At 39.6% G+C, this 24,775-nt stretch overlaps 1 protein-coding gene across 1 annotated transcript in view; it reads right to left on the bottom strand.

Moving 5' to 3' along the window:
• The window catches only part of PSD3 (pleckstrin and Sec7 domain containing 3), a 553,196-nt gene that overhangs the window by 424,341 nt on the left and 104,080 nt on the right, over positions 1-24,775 (bottom strand). The window contains exons 5-6 of the mRNA XM_047092318.1: positions 13,320-14,400; positions 10,299-10,694 (exon numbers count right to left, since the gene is read on the bottom strand). Of these exons, the coding sequence (XP_046948274.1) occupies positions 10,299-10,694; positions 13,320-14,400 (1,477 nt within the window). The remainder of the gene's footprint in view (positions 1-10,298; positions 10,695-13,319; positions 14,401-24,775) is intronic.

Raw genomic sequence — 24,775 nt, 5'->3', positions numbered from 1 at the left:
TCTCTCTCTCTCAAAAATAAATAAGCATTAAAACACACACACACACACACACACACACACACACACACACACACACACAAGCAACACTTCCAGGAGGGCCTCTACAACACTTCCTGGAAGTAGCCTCAGCCTCAGACCCTTACTGTCTGGCTCTCTAGGCCTTGTAGTAAAAATACTTGTGAAGTTGTCCGCCTCTTCTCTGGCGGACACCAAGTACCTAGTATAGAGGAGCTGCTAATTAAGTTCTTCACTAAACAAAAACCTAGTCTCTAATATGTGCTGGACCCTGTAACACTGAGTGTCAAGACTAAAGACTCAAGAAGATCACTGTCCATACCTAGCTAAGTACATTACAGGATGAATCCTAAAACTATTGTTAAGGGAACTTTTATGGTTTTGCTTTGCAACATTCAATACCTCTTATTTTCTCTGTACTAAAAATTTTATATTACTACTCTTAACTAGAAAATGTCATGTTCTTTGTGTTGCAGTGGAGCTGCTAAATAGATAAACACAGTGAAACAAACTGTCACTAAAAATCCTCACCTTCAAGTAATCTAAGGCTCTTAGAATTATTATTACAGATATACAACATCCTAAATCGACCTGACCAGAGCTCTTTCATATCAGGTGACTTTGAAAAAGTTTTAAAGAAAATAGCTCGGGGCACCTGGGTGGCTCAGTTGGTTAAGCATCCGACTTCAGCTCAGGTCATGATCTCAGTCTTTGAGTTCAAGCCCCACGTCAGGCTCTGTGCTGACAGCTCAGAGCCTGGAGCCTGCTTTGGATTCTGTCTTCCTCTTTCTGTGCCCCTTCCCCACTCATGCTCGCTCTCTCTCTCTCTCTCTCTCAAAAATAAATAAAAAAACATTAAAAAATTTTAAAGAAAATAACTCAAGCAGTGTTATTACTGATAATAACGGACAACATATTTTGAGTACTCCATCAAGTGGAAGTAAATTATTATCTCTTTTCCCAGGTAAGAAAGTTGAGGTTTAGGGAAATAATTTACCAAAATTTGAACCAAGGCAATCTGACTTAAGAACCCACACTGTTTATAAGAAACCATACCGTTTCCTAGCAGGAAAATGGATCCACCCCAATTATATTTCTAGAGTAAGGATGGGCACCCCATGATCACTACACCAAAGATGAAGTAAGAAATCATTACAAGGTTCACAGCCAGGACCCACTCACTGTTACAAACCTCTGTTAGACTCATCTCTGCCACTAGCACAGTAACCCTGCTCACCTGAGAATAGGGACTATCTTACTTAGCTTTATATTCTGCCTTTAAACAGTTTCCAGTGTTTCTCAAACTTTAAAGTACTCATGAATGACCTCAGAATTTGTTAAAATAGTTAAAATACACATTTTGATTGAATACATCAGGGGTGAGGTCTGCGTTACACATTTCTAACAAACTCCAAAAGGAGAGGTTGACAGTCCAAGCTGAACATCAGGATCAACCGGGAATTGTTTTCATATTTTTTTAACGTTTTATTTATTTTTGAGAGAGCATGAGCAGGGGAGGGGCAGAGACAGGGAGACACAGAATCTGAGCTGTCAGCACAGAGCCCAACGTGGGGCTCGAACCCACGAACCGTGAGATCATGACCTGAGCCAAAGTCCAACTGAGCCACCCAGGCACCCCAAACAGTGATAGCTTTAAAAGATTCCCAGGTGGGGGCGCCTGGGTGCCTCCATCAGTTAAGTGTCAGACTCTTGGTTTTGGCTCAGGACATGAGTTCAACATCAGGCTCTGAGCTAATGGTGTGGAGCCTGTTTGGGATTCTCATTCTCTCTCTCTCTCTCTCTCTCTCTCTCTCTCTCTCAAAACAAATAAACTTTAAAGCTATCACTGTCCAGATGTCACCCTCCACCAACAGAATCAGAATCTCTGTTGGTGAAGCATGGGAAATTGGAATTTTAAAAAGCTCCCTATGGGGGCGCCTGGTTGGCTCAGTCGGTTGAGCGTCCGACTTCAGCTCAGGTCACGATCTCGAGGTCCATGAGTTCGAGCCCCGCGTCGGGCTCTGGGCTGATGGCTCAGAGCCTGGAGCCTGCTTCCGATTCTGTGTCTCCCTCTCTCTCTGCCCCCGTTCATGCTCTGTCTCTGTCTCAAAAATAAATAAAAAACGTTAAAAAAATTAAAAAAAAAAGCTCCCTATGTAACTCTAATGTGCAGTCAGGTCAGAGAATCCTTTTCTAGAGCTTTCCTACTTTAGCTTGGTCCATGGACCACTGTTCCAGACCAGTGCCTGTCAAATGTCAGTTTATGTAAACCACCTAGACACCTTAAAATGCAGATCCTAAATTAGTAGGTCGCAGGTGGGGCCTGAGATTCTGCAATTCTAACAGGCTCCCAGCTCAACACCACTGCGAAGCAAGGTTGTAAGTAGAAAGATTAAGAATCTCAGTAGTTCAGTGTGTGACTTATAAGGCTTTCCTTTAATAATTCTTAATGGAGAGACCAGTAGAACACTACAGATGGAGGTTTAGGCGCAGGCATATGAAATACCATATGGGGTGTGGGGATTATGAAGTCAAATTATTGACCTAACATTGGTTTAGATGTAGTTTGATATTAATCTTCATTAGCATGCATGAGAAAGATTATATTCAACTTACCATGGCCATGATACTGAATATTAAGGCTCTGTTAGGAGCTTGAGTCAATTTAATACAGATTCTGTACATCAGTTGATAGAAAGCTTATGAGATCCACAGTAGAAAAAGAAAAAAAGATTAAGGCACTGGAAATGTACCCATCTGGAGTTCTGATAAATTGGTACTCCTATGTAAAATACCTTCATATAACTTTCTCTTTTTGCTTCCCCAAACAACAAATCAATGGATAGTATTTCTCATCCAGTATTGCAAATCTTGTGTTAAATGACCTCTGCTAAAAGGAAATGCTGTTGCTTCCTTTAAAAGATAAAAATTGCACTGATATATGAATAAAAAAATGGCTATATCATCTCAACCAGTTAAAACAGTAACTGCCAATCAGATTTTTATTTAGACCCATGATTACCCTTGTAATAATATATACGTCCAATGTCATTTAAAGTCTTGGGGCGCCTGGGCAGCTCAGTTGGCTGAGCATCCAACTCTTGATTTCGGCTCAGGTCATGATCCCAGGGTCATGAGATCGAGTCCTACATCAGGCTCCATGCTGAGTGTGGACCCTGCTTAAGATGCTCTCTTTCCCTCTGCCCTTTTCCTCTGCTCTCCCACTCTCTCTCTAAAACAAATTTTAAAAAATAAATAAAAACAAAGTGTTTTAATATGGTCTTTGATAAAAGATCATCCACTTCAGCAAGCATCCCACAGCACTCTTCATACTAATATCCATCATTATCCAGGGCATTACTTTAAGTTGTGAAGTAGAGAATTAGAATGTTTCTAGGAAACCCTATTTCAAATCCAGGACCATTTCCTGAAGTCATCACCAATTTATATAGAAGGCACTCAACAAACAGAGCCCCAAATCACCAAGGCCAGCCAGGGCCAGGACTGTCTGAGAGAAATTAAAAGAACATCCATCAGACGACTGGAGCACTGAGCTTCTTCCTGATAATCAAGGCACTGCTGGAGAAACGAAGCAAGTACAGAAGAGCGCCCAGGAAACTCACCTTGGAGGGCATTTCCTACAAATACAGAATCAAAAAGATGCACAAGCAGCACCCAAGTGCTCCTGTGTGTGCATCTCTGCAGCTGGCCTCAGCACACCCCTCATCATCCAAGAGTTCGCTCATGCCCACAGCTGCAAGCCTCACATCCAAATGGTAACTCCAAAGTCCTGCAGCCAGCCTTCAATCTCACACTCCCAACAGCACTTCTACATAAAGCACCATCGCTCTCCTGAAATTTAACCTGTTTAAACTGACCTCACTACTAGCTACTCTCCTACAAACCCCACCGATCTCCCCAATTCCTATTACTTCTAGATTCAGTAAGTCATCCACGCTTGAAGTCTCACAATGATTTTGACTCAGCCTGCATGTCCTATATTCAAACATTTGCTAAATCCTTGCATCTGTTTTTCTTTACCAGGTTTTTCTTGTGTATTTTCTTACATCCCTTAGATTATTATTCAGACTACTACAAAACTCACAACAGGTTTAAAATAAATATCCACAAACTAGAACTTAGCAAATTCTTACAACAAAGCTATAAAATGAGTGGTAAGGTTATTTCCATCTCACCAATGGAATCACAGGCTGTCTGGAGTAAAACAAGATCAGGCAGCCAGTAAAAATGATGACATGACCTCCTTGTCTTCTGATCCCAAATCCCCATATTTATGCCACCCTACCACAGAGTGTTGTACTTTATGAAAAGAAAGTGGTATTTCAGGAAGTCCAGCAATAGGTGTGCCAGATAGTTAGAGCTGAGAGGACAGTGCTGGCAGCTCAGAGACTGATACAGGACTTGAGCTCATGGCACAGTAGCATGATGACATAAATTTTGATTTATTTATCTCCTATGATGTACACCAGGCATTGTTAAGCTACTTGATTTTCTTTTCTTGATTTCTGCTACCTGACTAATCTCATTTGCTTCCCCTTCCTTTACCAGATAGGTATTATACATTGCATTTTATACGTGGAAACGTTCTCAGATTTTCTGTAATTACTCAATATCACACACCTAGTAAGTAACTGAGACAGGATTCAAACCCAGATAGGACTGGCTCTGAAACCTAGCAGAGCCCCCATCACTCATCACTGAGCAAGGATCCCTTTGTGGTAAATAAAAAAAACAAAATCCATTATAAGTGCTTGGAAGAGAAGCTGGAAAGAAAAAAAAAATAAGAACCCATTTTCTGCAAAACTAGTCTTCAAACCCAAAAGAAAAGGACTAAAGAGATTACTACAGCAAGAGCTACCCAATATTAAACCTATGAGACTGCGGAGCTTCCTGCTCCTAATGATACAAGAAAAATCGGAAACTCACTGGTCAGCCAGATCTCTAAAGACAATTTCACAGGATCAAAATCTTTTCCTCACTCAGAAGCTTAACTAATACCACATTTTTCATTCTTATTTTGATACTTATAAACTAAAATGCCTGCAGGTTTTAAACTGAAATGTCAAAAACATTTTTGAAATCACACTTCACGTGCTTTTTCCTAGACAAACACTAAAGAAAGAGAAAAACTGAAGAAAAGGGATACTTTTAAACACCAGCATTCCATTTGAAAAGAGGGAAAACAAACAAACAAACAAACAAAAAAGGAAGGCAAAAAAACCAAAACTATCAAATTTGGAGTGGACCCAAGACTGACTGAAGCACTCTCCTCAGGCATATCAGTTGCACACTGATGTAATTCACCTCTTCTGCTGTACTCCTCCATATCCTGAGCGGTATCTGAAAGAAAAGCCAGGAGCCTGAGACATTAAAAATATCTATTATGCTAAACAGTTAATTTTAAAATGCAGTTTTATATGTTTCAGAGAACCAAAAGAGAGGATCCTGCCATGTTACTATATTTGGTATCTCTCTTTTCCTATCTGTCCAAACCCAAGCTCAATAGAAATGGACAATATTTAGCTCTGTGAATGGTCACAGTGACAACATTTGTGCCTTATAGTCTTCAGGTCACAACTTACTGATTGGAGTTGCAATCATCAGATGATAAGCCAGCAAGGGAGAAGCACCCAGACACAAAGGAACCCATTGGAACATGTACAACTGTAAGTCTCTAATTATCCTTTCTAATTCTGGAGCCATGTGACTGGACTTCACACAGTACTGCTGACCCCATCAGCCTGAGTGCTATGTAGCGGACCACAAAGGGAGGGGATGCTCCTCTTTGCTCCTTCATTAAAATATTGTGTTACAATCACAGGGTGAGTTATTTCCTGACCGACATGCGGCTTCCTCGCCAACATTCAGTGTCCAGAGCACTTCAGAGCACCTGAGAGTATTTAACTATTCCTGTCCAGATTTATTCCAAGGTCTTAAGAGGTTTTTTTCACCTTATAAAGAATGATGTATTTGATATCAAAAAGGTATATAATCCTTCAAAAGACAAATAGTGAGCACATGTACTCTTTAAAAATGCCCTTTCCAACTTGATACTAGAATACTACAGATTTGAAATGTTTTCTTCTTTGATTTAAGTGGAGAGAGTAACAGGGAAGAACAACCCCCTCCCCTGACCACCAATGCATGGCTAAATCCAAATTGGAAGGCACTGCTGAGAGAACTAAGTTTTGCTGAAGTGATACAACATCCTCATTAACCTTCCCAACCACTCGCACCTTTCTTTAAAGAAGCAACACAAAAGAGAATAGTGTTATCTTGCATTCAAATGAAATCACTGTCAAATACTGCCACTGAAATCACCTTTTTTTTTTTTTTCTTTTTTTAGAGAGAGTGAACACACCCATGCTGGGTGCACAGGCTCCACACCCAAAAGAGCCCAACACAGGGCTCGATCTCATGACTGTGAGATCATGATCTGAGCCAAAATCAAGAAAGAGTCAGACACTCAGGCACCCCTGAAATCATCTTTAATGACAAAGTTAATCACATACTGAAGTAGAAAAGGATTTTAAAATATACCTAGGCAATGCCAAATATATTTTTGTTTTGAAACCAAAAATAAATGGGCTCTGGAGCCTGACTGCCTGGGTTCAAACCCTGGGCATGCAACTTACCATCTGTGTTACTTTGAGTAAGTTACTCAAATGTGCTATGCCTCAGTTTCCTCATCTAGAAAATGAGAACATTAATTGCTCCTTTCTCCTAGCTTATTATGAGAATTACATACCATGTGTTTACTAAATAAAAACTATAGGATGCCTATGATACAGAATTGTGCTTAGAGACAACCTAAGTAATATTATAATCTTTTCTACTGGCTAACAGTTAATATTTTATACATTAAAATCAATACCTCAACAGAGATGGGCTTAATTTCTTGGTTCAGGTCTAGTTAGAATCAAAGAAGCATTATCAGGGAGACAGTCATATCATCATCAGTCATTAGTCATATCATAAGTCGTGTATCATCCCCTTTTCTTTGTGCCTTCTTGAGAGTTCACTTTATTCAATATAGTCAGACCCCACCCCCCCAGTCCACTGCCAAGGGAACAGGAGAGGCCAGTGAATACAGACAGAATACTAGGCATGTACACTTGTTTGATTTATCACTTTCCTTATACAAATGTCACATTTATTAATAAAATTGGAAAATGTTTTTTCACTTGAATCCTAACACTTTGGCCCTGAGCACGTTGTTGAGGGAAGTCAATCAGGCTGACTATTGGGCAGTCAGCATTCAAGTCTGGATTTCCTTAACAGGCTCCATAGTCTACTTCCTTACCTCTGCAGAAGAATGTTTTAATGTAAAGGAAATGTTTAAAAGCCTGCTCATTGATTACTTTAAAAATTTGTGGAGACATGTTTGTTAACAATTTGGTAAATTTTTTTTTCTCAAATTGAACACACACACCAACAACAACAATAAATTCTACAATTACCAACTCACACTTCTGGTTCCATAGACATATGGCATTAGAGAAATTAGATTTAGAAAAAGAATAAAGGTATGAGACCAGGCTGCCTAGAAGAGCAAATGTATCTAATCTAGGAGTCAGACAATTTGAACTCTGGTAAAGGATCTCTCACAGGTAAATCCATCCCACCAAACTGGGACTCAGATTCTTTACTGTAAAACAAGACTATCTAAGGCCCCCTTCAAGCTAAAAAAAAATGTCATAATTCTTCAACCTACAATTTTTCTGGTGCTGCAACTTAAAAGCACCAAAAAGTCAGAGGGGTAAAAAAAGCATAAAAGTTATTCCAGTTTCTTTAAATTTTTTTAGGAAAAAATAAATAAAACTTCTTAGATCATTGAGCCCGCCCTACATTTTTAACCCTGAATGGACACATAAATCATAAAACAAAACCTTCTTCACCTGTAACCACATATTACGCCAACTCGAAGAACACAAATAGGTCTGTTCAAGTTACCAGAAGTGTTAAAGGAAGGGAAGAATGACCACTAGTCAGGAATCACATGGAAGAGTATCAGAGCTGAAAGAAGCGTGGCTGACACATCCCTAAGATGCTTCTCATTCATATTAGAATTCACTCTTTTTTTTTTAAATTCCAGTTAGTTGCACAGTGTTAGTGTCAGGTGTACAATTTAGGAATTTAACTCTTCCATACAACACCGAGTGCTCATCACAAGTGCACTCCTTAATCCTCACTGCCTAGCTCACTGATCCCCCCACCCACCTCCATTCTGGTAACCATCAGATCGTTCTCCATAGTTAAGAGTCTGTTTCTCAGTTTGTCTTACTACTGGCCAAGATCTCAAGGTTTGACAATGCAGGTAATGAAGCTTTATCTTGAGATTGCCTAAAGTGTACTGCTGTCTAAATCTGAGATGCTAAAATATACTATAACTTGCCAAATACTCTTTCTTAACTATCTAACTCTGCCCTACTAATAACGACTGGCACCCACACTGGCCCCAATGATGACTACTTCCTATTGTAAATAAGCAAACCATACATTTGATAAACATTTCACCTAATTCCTTCCTGATCTGACTTTCTGATGTTCATCTCTTTTTATTTACTTACTCTCCCTGAAGCTTCTGCAGCAAAGCCTCTCAGCCCAAAATACCTCAGCTCCCCCATCTATTTTTTGGGTCTGTAATATAAACAACTTCAACTCACCCCAGAAAGCGGGACTGAAGTTCTAATAAAATTATCTGCATGCCTATACTATTGCATTTTATCTCAACTTACAGTTATCAGAGATGATGGTGAAACAAAAGGGCCCTCCTCCCACCCCAAGGGGAGGACCATGGTCCTCAGAAACACCTTACCCTCAGGGACACCCCCTCCCACCCCCTAGCCCCGGAAATAGAGAAAGTCTAAATGTGGACTCGCCAACCAATTCTGACTCACACCTTTACTCAAGCTCCTACTTTGTACCATACATTGTGCTAGTTGCGTTAATCTATATTAACTCTTTAAATCTCACAGCTACATAGCATGCTGGATACCATTAACCTAATTTTACCAATAAATAAAGTGAGTATCAGAGAAAATAAGTGGCTTGCCCAAGTAATTCAGACTAAGGTCTTCTGCTTTTGAGACTAGTGTTGTTTCATTATATCACTAGTGACCCAAGAAAGCAATCAACATCCATTTGGATGTTCCATTTCACATGGAAATGCATAGCTACAATTTATAAATGCCAGTCTTGAATGTGTTCATGCAAGAATTATAAACCTATAAACTGGTTATAGAAAACACTCAACATAAGATGCTCACAAAGAGAGGTTCATTGGAAACCTATATAATAAATACTGACTTTTAAAAAAAAGTGCTGACACTATTTCATACAGCTTTAAAATAGTTTATCCCCTTAAATCTCCCCTTGACTTTGCCCAACACACACACACACACACACACACACACACACACACACACACACTTTAATTCAGGAAAATTATATCAAAACTGAATTCATAAAATCATTAAGAAGTTTAGCATTCTCTACCCACTGATAAAGATGCTAAAAAATAGGTGAATGACCCAAGGATAATGAGCAAGAAGAAATGAAATGCTGGATAATCCATAAATAGACAAGGAATAACTAAATGACAGGCAGGGCACATGTAACCTATATAATTTGTCGTCTTACCTCCCAAGTAGACTTAAATCCTAAATCAGAGAGAGAAAATAAATATTTATAGCCTTAACCAAGGTATCAGCTCTATCAAGCATCCATATAATCGGATATTTCCCATCTCAGGAATAGAAGACTGCTCAACAGAACAGGACATCACAGAGCAAAGGCCTATAAGATACTTGGGTAACCATCTAATCCAACACCCTCAATTTGCAGTTAAGGAACTTCTGGCCTAGTCAAGCAACCTGCTCCAAGCCAACAACCAATATCAGTGCCAATATGAAAGCCAACATCTCTCAGTGTTCTTTTCATAGTACCATACCACTGCTACCAAAGGTACACCATGGCAGCTAACACCTACTCATCACCCACAAATATTTGCTCGGGATGCAATTTATATATTGTAATCCAGGAAATACCACCATATACAATAACCACAGCTTGCCAATTTGGGAAACTGCTAAAGCGCACTCTGCCGGTCCCTAAAACCCAAATTACTTTCTACTCACAGCATTCACTTATATCCACAGAAACTGGCCAAATGCTCCTCAGATATATTCCACTCTTATATTTCCCAAGGAGAAAGTGATACAAAAATCACCGCATGAAATTAATGAGGATAGAATTAGTACCTTCCCCAGAAAGCAATCTCTGGTGTGCCTTTCGTGTAGATGGAGTCACTGGTGTCATTCAGCCCGTTGGTGATCCCACTAGAATAACCCATCACTATTCCACCATCTGCTGAGACACTCAGGACATCTTGCTGTCCTGCCACTGTTGTCCTCTCCAGAAACTGACTGCCTTCTTTAATGCGCTGCTGTATCATTGGAGTGAGAGGCATTTCAAAGCTAAAATAGCTATCAGGTTCTGAATATAATGTCTCCAAGGACTCAGCACTGTAGTATAAGGAAGTGTTGTCCAAAATGGTTTCAAACTGGGAGCTGTACACATCAGTGGAGTCCTCTGTATACGCAGGCCCAAGGACATCATCATCTCCTCCCCTAAAGTGCTCCTCTTGCTCAAGAATCCTAGAAAGAAAATAAGAATGAAGAATTTCAATATTGGTTAATATTCTTTTTACTTTTTCCCTTTCAACCATATAACCATATAAGAAAGATAATATTCCGTAAAGCTAACAATTTTGTTCTTTGGGTTATGTCTTAATATATTTGAAAAGGAAGCTATCACAGAAACATATTCGGGTTGAAGAACCTCTTAGCATACATGTGCTGTCTAAATAATTTCTGTAGTTTCAAACTAATTTCCTAGTATGTGACTATATTTGAATGAAATATTAAACTCTCATTTTAGCCAACTAAACTCCACAAATTCAAATTGTTAACAGCCACTGTCATCCTTAATTTCAACAGAACACAGATAAATATACTGTGTAAACTTAATGGAGTAAAAATACACTAAACTTTCATCGGTCTATTAATACATTCTGATTCAAACAAGACCAACTGCCCTCAAGAGGATGAGAAGATTAGAATCCAAGGGCCGCCCCCTGCCGACAACAAGGCAGCACTGCAGAGAGTTTTCAGACCCAAAATTCGACAGCCAGCGAATGACCTTTAAAAACAAAAACAATTTTTTTAAAAGCCAACAAACATGTTTATTGAAAGGCTAACCAAAACAGTGAAAACCTATAAACAATTAATTAGTATGCAGCACTGTGTTCAAATATTAAAAATGAATATTAGGATAATTAAGTAAATTTTTTTAAACTCCATAACAGCAAAGCTCAAGAGTTAGAAAAATCTGGGGCTGAATGTTGGATGTGCCAATTACCAGCTATATCACTTTAGAAAACCTTACTTAATCTCTCTAAGCCTCAAATTCCTATAAATAAGAATAAAAATAGAAAACTACCTCACGTAAATCTATTATGAGGATTCACAATCAACAATACAGTTGTCTTTGCTGTTTTTAAATTATAAAGGTCTACCACATACCAAATAGTATTCTGGGTCTCTTAATGGCTTCTCACTGCCCATGGAATAAAATGGGAAGCTCCTCCCTACCTCTCCATGCTCATTTCCCAACCCCACAGCTCCTTATGCTCCAACCACACTATTGAGTTTCAAATCTTCTAACTTTCCATAAAGACTTCATTTCACACAACTCTAGGAAGCGCACATAGCTAGGCAATCCAGCAGCTCTCCTTTGCACATTTTGTTCCCTTCCTCCCTGGAATATTCTTCTTCCCCATTTTCTGCCTGATTAACTCATATTCATTTCTCAAGTCTCAGCCTACTTATCATTTCTACAGAAAGGCCTTCTCTAAGCCATCAACCGAATTTATTTTTTTCTAGTATGTCTCTGTTATTTTCCTTCCCAGAACCTACCACAATTTGTGATCCTATAATTATTAACACGTTTATGTAGTCAGTGTTTATCTTTAGCAGTAAACGCCATGAGGGAAATGACCACAAGTTATTATCTATTTTGAACATTCTTTTATGTCCAGTATTTAGCAGGGTCAAGAACATCACAGACAGTCAAAAACTATTTGTGGAAGAAGGGAGAGGGGAAGGGTGGAATAAATTAATAATATGTACAATAGCAAAAGTGTATATTTCAGTGGGACTATAACTACTGAGCCATGTGCCGCATATCAAGGCTGCTTTTGAGGGACGTCTAGAGATTTTATGTGTTAGGGGGGTTGGGGAGGAAGAAGTGGAGAGGAGGAGTCCTGATAACCTTCCTAAAGGAGCATCACTCTAGGTGGATTTGTTAATTAACTACAGAGGAAAATGTATTTCCTTACACCAAACAAACAAAAAACCCTTCAGCCTTGACACAGATGTTCTCCCACATAAACTATAAAATGTGATGCAATGAGGACTGATGGATGAAAAGATGGTACAAGTTGGAAATGAGAGTACATGACAAATGACTTTGCCAGAAGGAGCACTGTATGGTCAAGACAGCAATGAAAAGAAGTGAACAAAGATGAGTTATGTCTTCCATTTATCCAGGCTCTAAGCTGATATGGATGTCAGAAATGTATGGCAAGATCAGGAGGTACCATATCATGCTAAGATGATTTATCAGGCCCAAAATCAAAACATATGCTACTTGTAAGAAGGGATTCTCATGTGAATGCCACAGAACAACTGAATTCGAAAGTCTACTTCTGACCTCCTGACCTCCTTTCTAAACCTAGAAAACTGGGGCAACCCAAACCCAAACCTCTGCATTCACACATGTATGCGGCTTGTATATAGGCACTGGTGTTGCACACAGAAGAAGTGCCTAAGATAGGATATAGTGACTATAGGATATGTCAAGAGTCCAAACCTTTTCATATTATTAAAGATAACCGTGGGGTATTTTAGTTACCTTAATGTTGGAAAAATTGAAACCTGTCAAACATAAAAAACGTCAGAAATGGATCCACATGAGTATGGTGTTCACAGCCTCTCTGTAACTCTGCCTCCCCAGTTTATGCCTAATGCACAGCTTTATAACAAGATCACTTTTATATCTTAGAGACTTAGAAGGAATCTGGCTTATAATAAATTCTCTTCCATTCTATAATAACAAGGACCCAGGATATTATGTTTAGTTCTCATGGCCAAGCACAGGATAAAGATCTCTTATAATGTGTACAAGGCATCACAGACAGCAGGATGACTGTGGGAGCTCACCTTTCCTTGTCTCTCTCCAGTTCAGGTTTCTTCTCAAGATGTTCTTTGTTTTCCTTTAGGAAGACTTCATCCTCTCCACTCTCAACAAGAGGCAGAGGGGAAAACGTCCCTGAGCTGGTGCCCAGCTTCTCTGATGATCTCCAGGTTTCATCCCAAACACTCTCAGTTAAACCAACTGAATTATACAAACCAGCACATGAAATGAGATGGGTTGGCACTCTGGAAAGTTCTCTGTTTTCAGGAGAGGTGCTCCTTTCCAATGATATCTCAAAATCCACAGGATGCTGTATCTCTCTTTTCTCCCCTCCTGTCCACAATATTTCCACCCCTTGAAATTCCACGTGTTTGACCCGGCCTGGGCGTCCTGTGGAGCTACCTTGATCAGACCTCTTCTCTCTCAAAAGAGCAACACTGCCTGCAGAGGTATGCGTCACTGCTGGGCTCCCCAGGGAGGATATAGAACAAGCTGGCTCCTGCACATGGACAGCCCCTTTTCTACCATTATTAGTTATCTTGGAAAGCTCTGCCTGAGCTTCTCCAGGTAATAGTACAGTCTGATCCTTCTGGATGCTCAAATAAAAGTTCTCCTCAGTCGTAACTTCAGCTGAAAGAGGTATATCTGGTGCTTTTTCTTGGCCAGCAGGAAATATTTTTTTGGCTCCCTGTCTCTTTGTTTTATGAGGGACAGTGTCCAGCTCTTTATCCACCTGCTGAACTGAAAAACTAGAAATAGCATCTTTGTCCAGTACCTTTGTAGCCTGTAATGTTCCTGAAGCTTTTCTGGCTTCTGTGGCTTTCAGAGTTGAAATCAAGGAGTCAATGGGTTGTAAACTTTGTTCCTTGAGGTGACTTTGAGTGAGGGACTCTCTGACATCTTTTGGTCCGTCGGTAACACTCTCAAGCCCAGACTGGTGGCCATGAAGAAGCTGGACCCCCAGCTGCCCTTGTGGGCAGCCTGGCAGAGACTCTGTATCAAACCCAAGAGAAGTTCTTAGGCCTTCTCCACTATCCTCCATGGTCCCATATTCTGGAAATTCATTTGTGACATTTGGTGGGAGTAAAGTGCTTCCTCCATGATCACCTACGAGTAGAACAGAAGGGACACATAACTTGTTTTGAACAATAGGTTAGAATATGTAATGATAAATATCCACACATATTAGGTACTCAATAATCCTTATTTGATTCTTTCACTGTCTCCTGCCCTCAACCACTCTGCAACACATCCTTCTTGTAACTTTGCCAATGGTCCCTTCCATTTAGCTTACATGAAAGTAACCACAAAGGTTTTAGTATAGAAAGAGGCAATCTAATGACACATGCCATATTTCACCCTCCTTTTGATAAAGTCCCACACAGAAAACTCAGTTGCTGCACATGCAAAAAGAGACTAAAATAAAATACCTATCACTTTTATGTGATACCATTTATGAAGTAGTAACTAAAATATTTATATTGGGCATAAAAACAAACAGCTTTACGATCCAGCCAAAAGTATCTGTGCAGTGCAATCTCTGAGACAGAGCCTCAGAACAAAGATATGATCTACCTAAAGTCAGTAAATACTTTTTTGGCTGGAAGCCTCCCCTTCACTATTAGATTTCTCTGGGGGGTGGGAAATGCCTCCAGAACATCTCTGGACAATGAGACTAAAGTCAAAATGGAATAGGATACTTCATGTGTTAAGAAAATTTTCCAGGATCCCAGCCACATAAAATTTAAACGGTGTGTTACGTAGAACCCCAATATATGAAGCAGTGAAAACAATAATTAGTATATTTTTACTACAGTGAACCAAATTTACATTTTCTTACTAAAATAGCAGTCATTGAGAACAATGAAAACATTCTGATGAAGAAAAATTTTAACTGAGAGTTTATGGAGACCAGTTACAGTTACATCAACCCCACTATCCAATTTTCTTCCAAACTTGGTTTTGGTTACTTTGTATCAAGAAAATCCTCATCTACAGTAGAAATGCAGTGTACTCACTTTAACAACTTTATTCAAAAGGACATTTGTTGTGTTGTTGTTGTCGTTTTTTTAATGTTTATTTACTTTTGACAGAGAGAGAGAGAGAGAGAGAGAGAGAGAGAGCGCTCATGAGCAGGTGAGGGGCAGAGAGAGAGGGATACACAGAATCCGAAGCAGGCTCCAGACTCTGAGCTGTCAGCACAGAGCCCGACATGGGGCTCGAACTCACAGACTGTGAGATCATGACCTGAGCCAAAATCAGATGTTCAACCGACTGAGCCACCCAGGTGCCCCTGTTGTGCTGTTGTTTTTAAAGCACTGTGAATTACAACCTTCCTATTTAGTGAAATGTTAGATAAGTGTCTGAATATATACACTGAACATGAAAAACTTGATTCTAAGGCCTGTACAAAATGAACTTAACTTAGAAATGTGTTGGGGCACCTGGGTGGCTCAGTCAGTTAAGCGTATGACTTCGGCTCAGGTTATGATCTCGCGGTCCATGAGTTCAAGCCCCGCGTCAGGCTCTGTGCTGCCGGCTCAGAGCCTGGAGCCTGTTTCAGATTCTGTGTCTCCCTCTATCTATGACCCTCCCCCATTCATGCCCTGTCTCTCTCTGTCTCAAAAATAAATAAATGTTAAAAAAAAAAAAAGAAATGTGTTAACATATGGTATCCCCCAGTATGCAAAATATACGATCAGTAATACATCTGAGAGTATATACTGTTTAATATTCCATTTTTAAACAATTAGAAATATGTTTTTAAAATTAAATTTGAATAAGGTATGGATGGAATCCAAGAAGCACTTCTCTGTGATAGCAGTATTTATAACACCTTCATAAGACAAGACTAAGAGAATGTCTTGGTGAAATCTGAAGAGGGAGCATCTCTTCAAATCCTGATTTTGAAAACAAAGATAGTTAAAAACAGTAAGATTCCTTTTCCTCAGGTGCATATTGACATTTTTCCCTCTTTTAAGATTCAGTGGTTTGTAATATGCTCCCAAAATTATACTATTACCACTCTCTAATTCCAGAACATTTCACCACAGCCCCAAACAGACCCATATCTATCAGCTGTCACTCCCTATTGCCCTATCTCCTCAGCCCCTCATAACTACCAATCTTCATTCTTTCTCTGGATTTGTGTATTCTGAACATGTCATAAAAATGGAATCCTATAATATGTGGCATTTGTATCTGGCTTTTTTCACTTAGCACAATGATTTCAATGTTTATCCACATTGTGGCATGTATCAGAACTTCATTCTTTTTTATTGCCAAATAATATTCTATTGTATGGATATACCACAGTTTCTTTATTCATTCATCAGTTGATGGACATCTGTGTTGTTTCTACTTTTAGGTTATTAGGATTAATAAACATTTGTATATAAGTTTTTGTGTCTACATTTATTTTCAATTTTTGTGGGTAATACATCTATGAATGGCATTTCTGGGTCTCATGATAATTCTGTTTCATGCCTCAGAAGCTCCCAGTTTTCCAAAGCAACTGCACTATTTTACATTCCTACCAGCAAAGTTTGAGAGTACCATTATTGTCCATCTTTTTTTTTTTTTTTAATTTTAGCTGTCCTGGTGGGTACTGAATGGTATCTCACTGTGGTTTTGATTTGCATTTCCCTAGCGACTGATATTGAGCATCTCGTCATATACAAATTGGTAATTTGTACATTTTCTATCTATTCAGATCCTTTGCCCATTTTATAACTCAGTTACTTGTCTTTTTATTATTAAGCTGTAAGAATTCTTTATATAATCTGGACAGAAGTTCTTTATCAGATATATACTTTGCAAGTATTTTCTCCCATTCTGTGGGCTGTCTTTCCCTTTAGTTGATGGTGTCTTTTGAAGCACAAAAGTTTTTAATTTTGATAAAATCCAACTTATCTACTTTTTCCTTTCATTGCTTGTGCTTTTGGTGTTATATGTAACAAATCATTATCCAATCCAAGGTCAAAAAATTTATTCCTATGTTTTCTTCTAAGATTTTTACAGTGTTAGCTACTACATTTAGATTTTTAATCCATTTTGAGTTAACTTTTGTATATGGTGTGAAGTAGAGACCCAACTTCATTTTTCATGTTGGATATCCAGTTGTCCCAACACTATCTGTTGAAAAAACTTCCATCTCCCACTGAACTGCCTCGATATCCTTGTAGAAAATCAACTGACTATAAGTTTAAAGGTTTATTTCTGGACTCTCAATTCTATTCCATTGAGCTAAAAGCCTATCTTGTTGCTGGTATTACACCATCTTGATTATCATAGCTCTGTGGAAAGTAAAATCAGGAAGTGTATGTTCTACTTTATTCATCCTTTTCTAAGTTGTTCTGACTATTCTGGGCCCCTTCCATTTCCCATATGAATTTTAGGATCAGTTTGTCAGCTGATATTTTGAGAGAGACTGGGGAGAATCTGTAGAGTACTGGAATCTTAACAATAATACTATTACATCTTTTGACCTATGCCATAAACTGTCTTTCCATTTAATTTTCTTTAATTTCTTTTTTTAAATTTTTTTTTCAACGTTTATTTATTTTTGGGACAGAGAGAGACAGAGCATGAACGGGGGAGGGGCAGAGAGAGAGGGAGACACAGAATCGGAAACAGGCTCCAGGCTCTGGGCCATCAGCCCAGAGCCTGACGCGGGGCTCGAACTCACGGACCGCGAGATCTGACCTGGCTGAAGTCGGACATCTAACCGACTGCGCCACCCAGGCGCCCCTTCTTTAATTTCTTTTAGCAAATTTTTATAATTTTAAATACACAAATTTTGCATTACTTTTATTAAATTTATACCCCTTAGTGTTTTATTCTTTTTGCAACTATTATAAGTAGGATTCTCATTTTTAAAATTTCATTTGCAGATTATCCATTGATAGCACAAAGAAACATAATTGGTTAATGTACACTGAACTTACATCTTGTAACCTTGCCAAACTTTTTAAGTTCTAATAGCTTTTTTATGGATTCCTTAGGATTTCCTATATACAAAATCATGTCATCCATGAAAATAAATAGTTTTACTTTTTCTCTTCTTTCTTATCTGGATGCCTCTTATTTATTTTCCTTGTCTATTTTCCCTGGCTAAAACCTCTACTATAATGTTGAAAAGAAGTAGTAAGAGCAGACAACCTTGTCTTGTTCCTAAATTTAAGAGAAAGCTTTTAGTTTCTCACCATTAAGTATAATGTTAGCTGTGGACTCTTCACAAATGCCTTATATCCGGCTGAAGAAGATCCCTTCTATTCCTAGTTTGTCAAGTGTTTTTATCATGAAATGGTGTCAAATTCTGTCAAATGCTTTTTCTGTTAACTGAGATGCTCATGTGGGTTTCGTCTTTTTTTCTAGTAACCATTATTATATCAACTGATTTTTATATACTGAACCAATCTTGCATCCCTGGAATAAATCTCATTTGGTCAGAGTGTATAATCCTTTTTATATTTTGCTAGATTCAGCTTTCTAGTATTTTTGCTGAGCAATACTGGTCTGCAGTTGTCTTGTACTATCTTTGTCTGGTTTTGGTATTAGGGTAATGCTGGCTTCACAAAATGAATTGGGAACTATCCCTATATTGGTACCTTTTTAAAACTTTTAAAAACATTGTTCACATTTTACACTTTTTTAGGCTTTTAACAGTTTTCTCTGTGTTCATCAGTTTCTTCAACACTTCCAAACTATAAATTTATTGTTAATATGCAATGAAAGAAAATGGTCAATAATCCAAAAAGATGTTTTTCTTTAACATAGTAAAAGAGCTTAAAGTAGATAGAGAAGTATTTAGGGAGGAAGGGAAGATGGCGGCTTAGGAGGACGCTGGGCTCACCGCGCATCCTGCTGATCACTTAGATTCCACCTACACCTGCCTAAATAACCCAGAAAACCCCCAGAGGATTAGCAGAACGGAGTCGCCCGAGCCAAGCACAGACTAGAGGCCCACGGAAGAGGGTAGGAAGGGCGGCGAGGCGGTGCGTGCTCCACGGACTGGCGGGAGGGAGCCGGGGCGGAGGGGCGGCTCGCCGGCCAAGCAGAGCCCCCGAGTCTGGCTGGCAAAAGCGGAGGGGCCTGACGGACTGTGTTCCGACAGCAAGCGCGACTTAGCGTCTGGGAGGTCATAAGTTAACAGCTCTGCTCGGAAAGCGGAAAGGCTGGAGGACAAAGGGAGGGAGAGCTGCTGAGCCCCCGGACAACAGAGCTCAGTTTGGTGAGGAACAAAGGCGCTCGCCAGCGCCATCTCCCCCGCCCATCCCCCAGCCAAAATCCCAAAGGGAACCGGTTCCGGCCAGGGAAATTGCTCGCTCCGCGCAAACACCCAACTCTGTGCTTCTGCGGAGCCAAACCTCCGGCAGCGGATCTGACTCCCTCCGGCTGCCACAGGGCCCCTCCTGAAGTGGATCACCTAAGGAGAAGCGAGCTAAGCCTGCCCCCCCCCGCCGCCGTGCACCTTGCCTACCCACCCCAGCTAATACGCCAGATCCCCAGCATCACAAGCCTGGCAGTGTGCAAGTAGCCCAGACGGGCCACGCCACCCCACAGTGAATCCCGCCCCTAGGAGAGGGGAAGAGAAGGCACACACCAGTCTGACTGTGGCCCCAGCGGTGGGCTGGGGGCAGACATCAGGTCGGACTGCGGCCCCGCCAACCAACTCCAGTTATACACCACAGCACAGGGGAAGTGCCCTGCAGGTCCTCACCACACCAGGGACTATCCAAAATGACCAAGCAGAAGAATTCCCCTCAGAAGAATCTCCAGGAAATAACAACAGCTAATGAGCTGATCAAAAAGGATTTAAATAATATAACAGAAAGTGAATTTAGAATAATAGTCATAAAATTAATCGCTGGGCTGGAAAACAGTATACAGGACAGCAGAGAATCTCTTGCTACAGAGATCAAGGGACTAAGGAACAGTCACGAGGAGCTGAAAAACGCTTTAAATGAAATGCAAAACAAAATGGAAACCACCACAGCTCGGATGGAAGAGGCAGAGGAGAGAATAGGTGAACTAGAAGATAAAGTTATGGAAAAAGAGGAAGCTGAGAAAAAGAGAGATAAAAAAATCCAGGAGTATGAGGGGAAAATTAGAGAACTAAGTGATACACTAAAAAGAAATAATATACGCATAATTGGTATCCCAGAGGAGGAAGAGAGAGGGAAAGGTGTTGAAGGGGTACTTGAAGAAAGAATAGCTGAGAACTTCCCTGAACTGGGGAAGGAAAAAGGCATTGAAATCCAAGAGGCACAGAGAACTCCCTTCAGACGTAACTTGAATCGATCTTCTGCATGACATATCATAGTGAAACTGGCAAAATACAAGGATAAAGAGAAAATTCTGAAAGCAGCAAGGGGTAAACGTGCCCTCACATATAAAGGGAGACCTATAAGACTCATGACTGATCTCTCTTTTGAAACTTGGCAGGCCAGAAAGAATTGGCACGAGATTTTCAGTGTGCTAGACAGAAAAAATATGCAGCCGAGAATCCTTTATCCAGCAAGTCTGTCATTTAGAATAGAAGGAGAGATAAAGGTCTTCCCAAACAAACAAAAACTGAAGGAATTTGTCACCACTAAACCAGCCCTACAAGAGATCCTAAGGGGGACCCTGTGAGACAAAGTACCAGAGACATCACTACAAGCATAAAACATACAGACATCACAATGACTCTAAACCCGTATCTTTCTATAATAACACTGAATGTAAATGGATTAAATGCGCCAACCAAAAGACATAGGGTATCAGAATGGATAAAAAAACAAGACCCATCTATTTGCTGTCTACAAGAGACTCATTTTAGACCTGAGGACACCTTTAGATTCAGAGTGAGGGGATGGAGAACTATTTATCATGCTACTGGAAGCCAAAAGAAAGCTGGAGTAGCCATACTTATATCAGACAAACTAGACTTTAAATTAAAGGCTGTAACAAGAGATGAAGAAGGGCATTATATAATAATTACAGGGTCTATCCATCAGGAAAGGCTAACAATTATAAATGTCTATGCCCCGAATACCGGAGCCCCCAAATATATAAAACAATTACTCATAAACATAAGCAACCTTATTGATAAGAATGTGGTAATTGCAGGGGACTTTAACACCCCACTTACAGAAATGGATAGATCATCTAGACACACGGTCAATAAAGAAACAAGGGCCCTGAATGAGACATTGGATCAGATGGACTTGACAGATCTATTTAGAACTCTGCATCCCAAAGCAACAGAATATACTTTCTTCTCGAGTGCACATGGAACATTCTCCAAGATAGATCATATACTGGGTCACAAAACAGCCCTTCATAAGTTTACAAGAATTGAAATTATACCATGCATACTTTCAGACCACAATGCTATGAAGCTTGAAATCAACCACAGGAAAAAGTCTGGAAAACCTCCAAAAGCATGGAGGTTAAAGAACACCCTACTAACGAATGAGTGGGTCAACCAGGCAATTAGAGAAGAAATCAAAAAATATATGGAAACAAACGAAAATGAAAATACAACAATCCAAACGCTTTGGGATGCAGCAAAGGCAGTCCTGAGAGGAAAATACATTGCAATCCAGGCCTATCTCAAGAAACAAGAAAAATCCCAAATACAAAATCTAACAGCACACCTAAAGGAAATAGAAGCAGAACAGCAAAGGCAGCCTAAACCCAGCAGAAGAAGAGAAATAATAAAGATCAGAGCAGAAATAAACAATATAGAATCTAAAAAAACTGTAGAGTTGGTTTTTTGAAAAAATAAACAAAATTGACAAACCTCTAGCCAGGCTTCTCAAAAAGAAAAGGGAGATGACCCAAATAGATAAAATCATGAATGAAAATGGAATTATTACAACCAATCCCTCAGAGATACAAACAATTATCAGGGAATACTATGAAAAATTATATGCCAACAAATTGGACAACCTGGAAGAAATGGACAAATTCCTGAACACCCACACTCTTCCAAAACTCAATCAGGAGGAAATAGAAAGCTTGAACAGACCCATAACCAGCGAAGAAATTGAATCAGTTATCAAAAATCTCCCAACAAATAAGAGTCCAGGACCAGATGGCTTCCCAGGGGAGTTCTACCAGACGTTTAAAGCAGAGATAATACCTATCCTTCTCAAGCTATTCCAAGAAATAGAAAGGGAAGGAAAACTTCCAGACTCATTCTATGAAGCCAGTATTACTTTGATTCCTAAACCAGACAGAGACCCAGTAAAAAAAGAGAACTACAGGCCAATATCCCTGATGAATATGGATGCAAAAATTCTCAATAAGATACTAGCAAATCGAATTCAACAGCATATAAAAAGAATTATTCACCATGATCAAGTGGGATTCATTCCTGGGATGCAGGGCTGGTTCAACATTCGCAAATCAATCAACGTGATACATTACATTAACAAAAAAAAAGAGAAGAACCATATGATCCTGTCAATCGATGCAGAAAAGGCCTTTGACAAAATCCAGCACCCTTTCTTAATAAAAACCCTTGAGAAAGTCAGGATAGAAGGAACATACTTAAAGATCATAAAAGCCATTTATGAAAAGCCCACAGCTAACATCATCCTCAATGGGGAAAAACTGAGAGCTTTTTCCCTGAGATCAGGAACACGACAGGGATGCCCACTCTCACCGCTGTTGTTTAACATAGTGCTGGAAGTTCTGGCATCAGCAATCAGACAACAAAAGGAAATCAAAGGCATCAAAATTGGCAAAGATGAAGTCAAGCTTTCGCTTTTTGCAGATGACATGATATTATACATGGAAAATCCGATAGACTCCACCAAAAGTCTGCTAGAACTGATACATGAATTCAGCAAAGTTGCAGGATACAAAATCAATGTACAGAAATCAGTTGCATTCTTATACACTAACAACGAAGCAACAGAAAGACAAATAAAGAAACTGATCCCATTCACAATTGCACCAAGAAGCATAAAATACCTAGGAATAAATCGAACCAAAGATGTAAAGGATCTGTATGCTGAAAACTATAGAAAACTTATGAAGGTAACTGAAGAAGATTTAAAGAAATGGAAAGACATTCCCTGCTCATGGATTGGAAAAATAAATATTGTCAAAATGTCAATACTACCCAAAGCTATCTACACATTCAATGCAATCCCAATCAAAATTGCACCAGCATTCTTCTCAAAACTAGAACAAGCAATCCTAAAATTCATATGGAACAACAAAAGGCCCCGAATAGCCAAAGGAATTCTGAAGAAGACGACCAAAGTAGGAGGCATCACAATCCCAGACTTCAGCCTCTACTACAAAGCTGTCATCATCAAGACAGCATGGTATTGGCACAAAAACAGACACACAGACCAATGGAATAGAATAGAAACCTCAGAACTAGACCCACAAACGTATGGCCAACTCATCTTTGACAAAGCAGGAAAGAACATCCAATGGAAAAAAGACAGCCTCTTTAACAAATGGTGCTGGGAGAACTGGACAGCAACATGCAGAAGGTTGAAACTAGACCACTTTCTCACACCATTTACAAAAATAAACTCAAAATGGATAAAGGACCTAAATGTGAGACAGGAAACCATCAAAACCTTAGAGGAGAAAGCAGGAAAAGACCTCTCTGACCTCAGCCGTAGCAATCTCTTACTCGACACATCCCCAAAGGCAAGGGAATTAAAAGCAAAAGTGAATTACTGGGACCTTATGAAGATAAAAAGTTTCTGCACAGCAAAGGAAACAACCAACAAAACTAAAAGGCAACCAACGGAATGGGAAAAGATATTTGCAAATGACATATCAAACAAAGGGCTAGTATCTAAAATCTATAAAGAGCTCACCAAACTCCACACCTGAAAAACAAATAACCCAGTGAAGAAATGGTCAGAAAACATGAATAGACACTTCTCTAAAGAAGACATCCAGATGGCCAACAGGCACATGAAAAGATGTTCAGCGTCGCTCCTTATCAGGGAAATACAAATCAAAACCACACTCAGGTATCACCTCACGCCAGTCAGAGTGGCCAAAATGAACAAATCAGGAGACTATAGATGCTGGAGAGGATGTGGAGAAACGGGAACCCTCTTGCACTGTTGGTGGGAATGCAAATTGGTGCAGTCGCTCTGGAAAGCAGAGGTTCCTCAGAAAATTAAAAATAGACCTACCCTATGACCCAGCAATAGCACTGCTAGGAATTTATCCAAGGGATACAGGAGTACTGATGCATAGGGGCACTTGTACCCCAATGTTCATAGCAGCACTGTCAACAATAGCCAAATTATGGAAAGAGCCTAAATGTCCATCAACTGATGAATGGATAAAGAAATTGTGGTTTATATACACAATGGAATACTACGTGGCAATGAGAAAAAATGAAATATGGCCTTTTGTAGCAACGTGGATGGAACTGGAGAGTGTGATGCTAAGTGAAATAAGCCATACAGAGAAAGACAGATACCATATGGTTTCACTCTTATGTGGATCC

The sequence above is a fragment of the Lynx rufus genome, unplaced genomic scaffold (genome assembly GCF_022079265.1).
Source record: "Lynx rufus isolate CCGP_SWC_20201006 ecotype Redwood Valley unplaced genomic scaffold, mLynRuf1.p SCAF_3, whole genome shotgun sequence".
Taxonomy (NCBI): domain Eukaryota; kingdom Metazoa; phylum Chordata; class Mammalia; order Carnivora; family Felidae; genus Lynx; species Lynx rufus.
The sequence above is the reverse complement of the archived record's forward strand: the minus strand, read 5'-3'. Positions and strand labels throughout refer to the sequence as shown.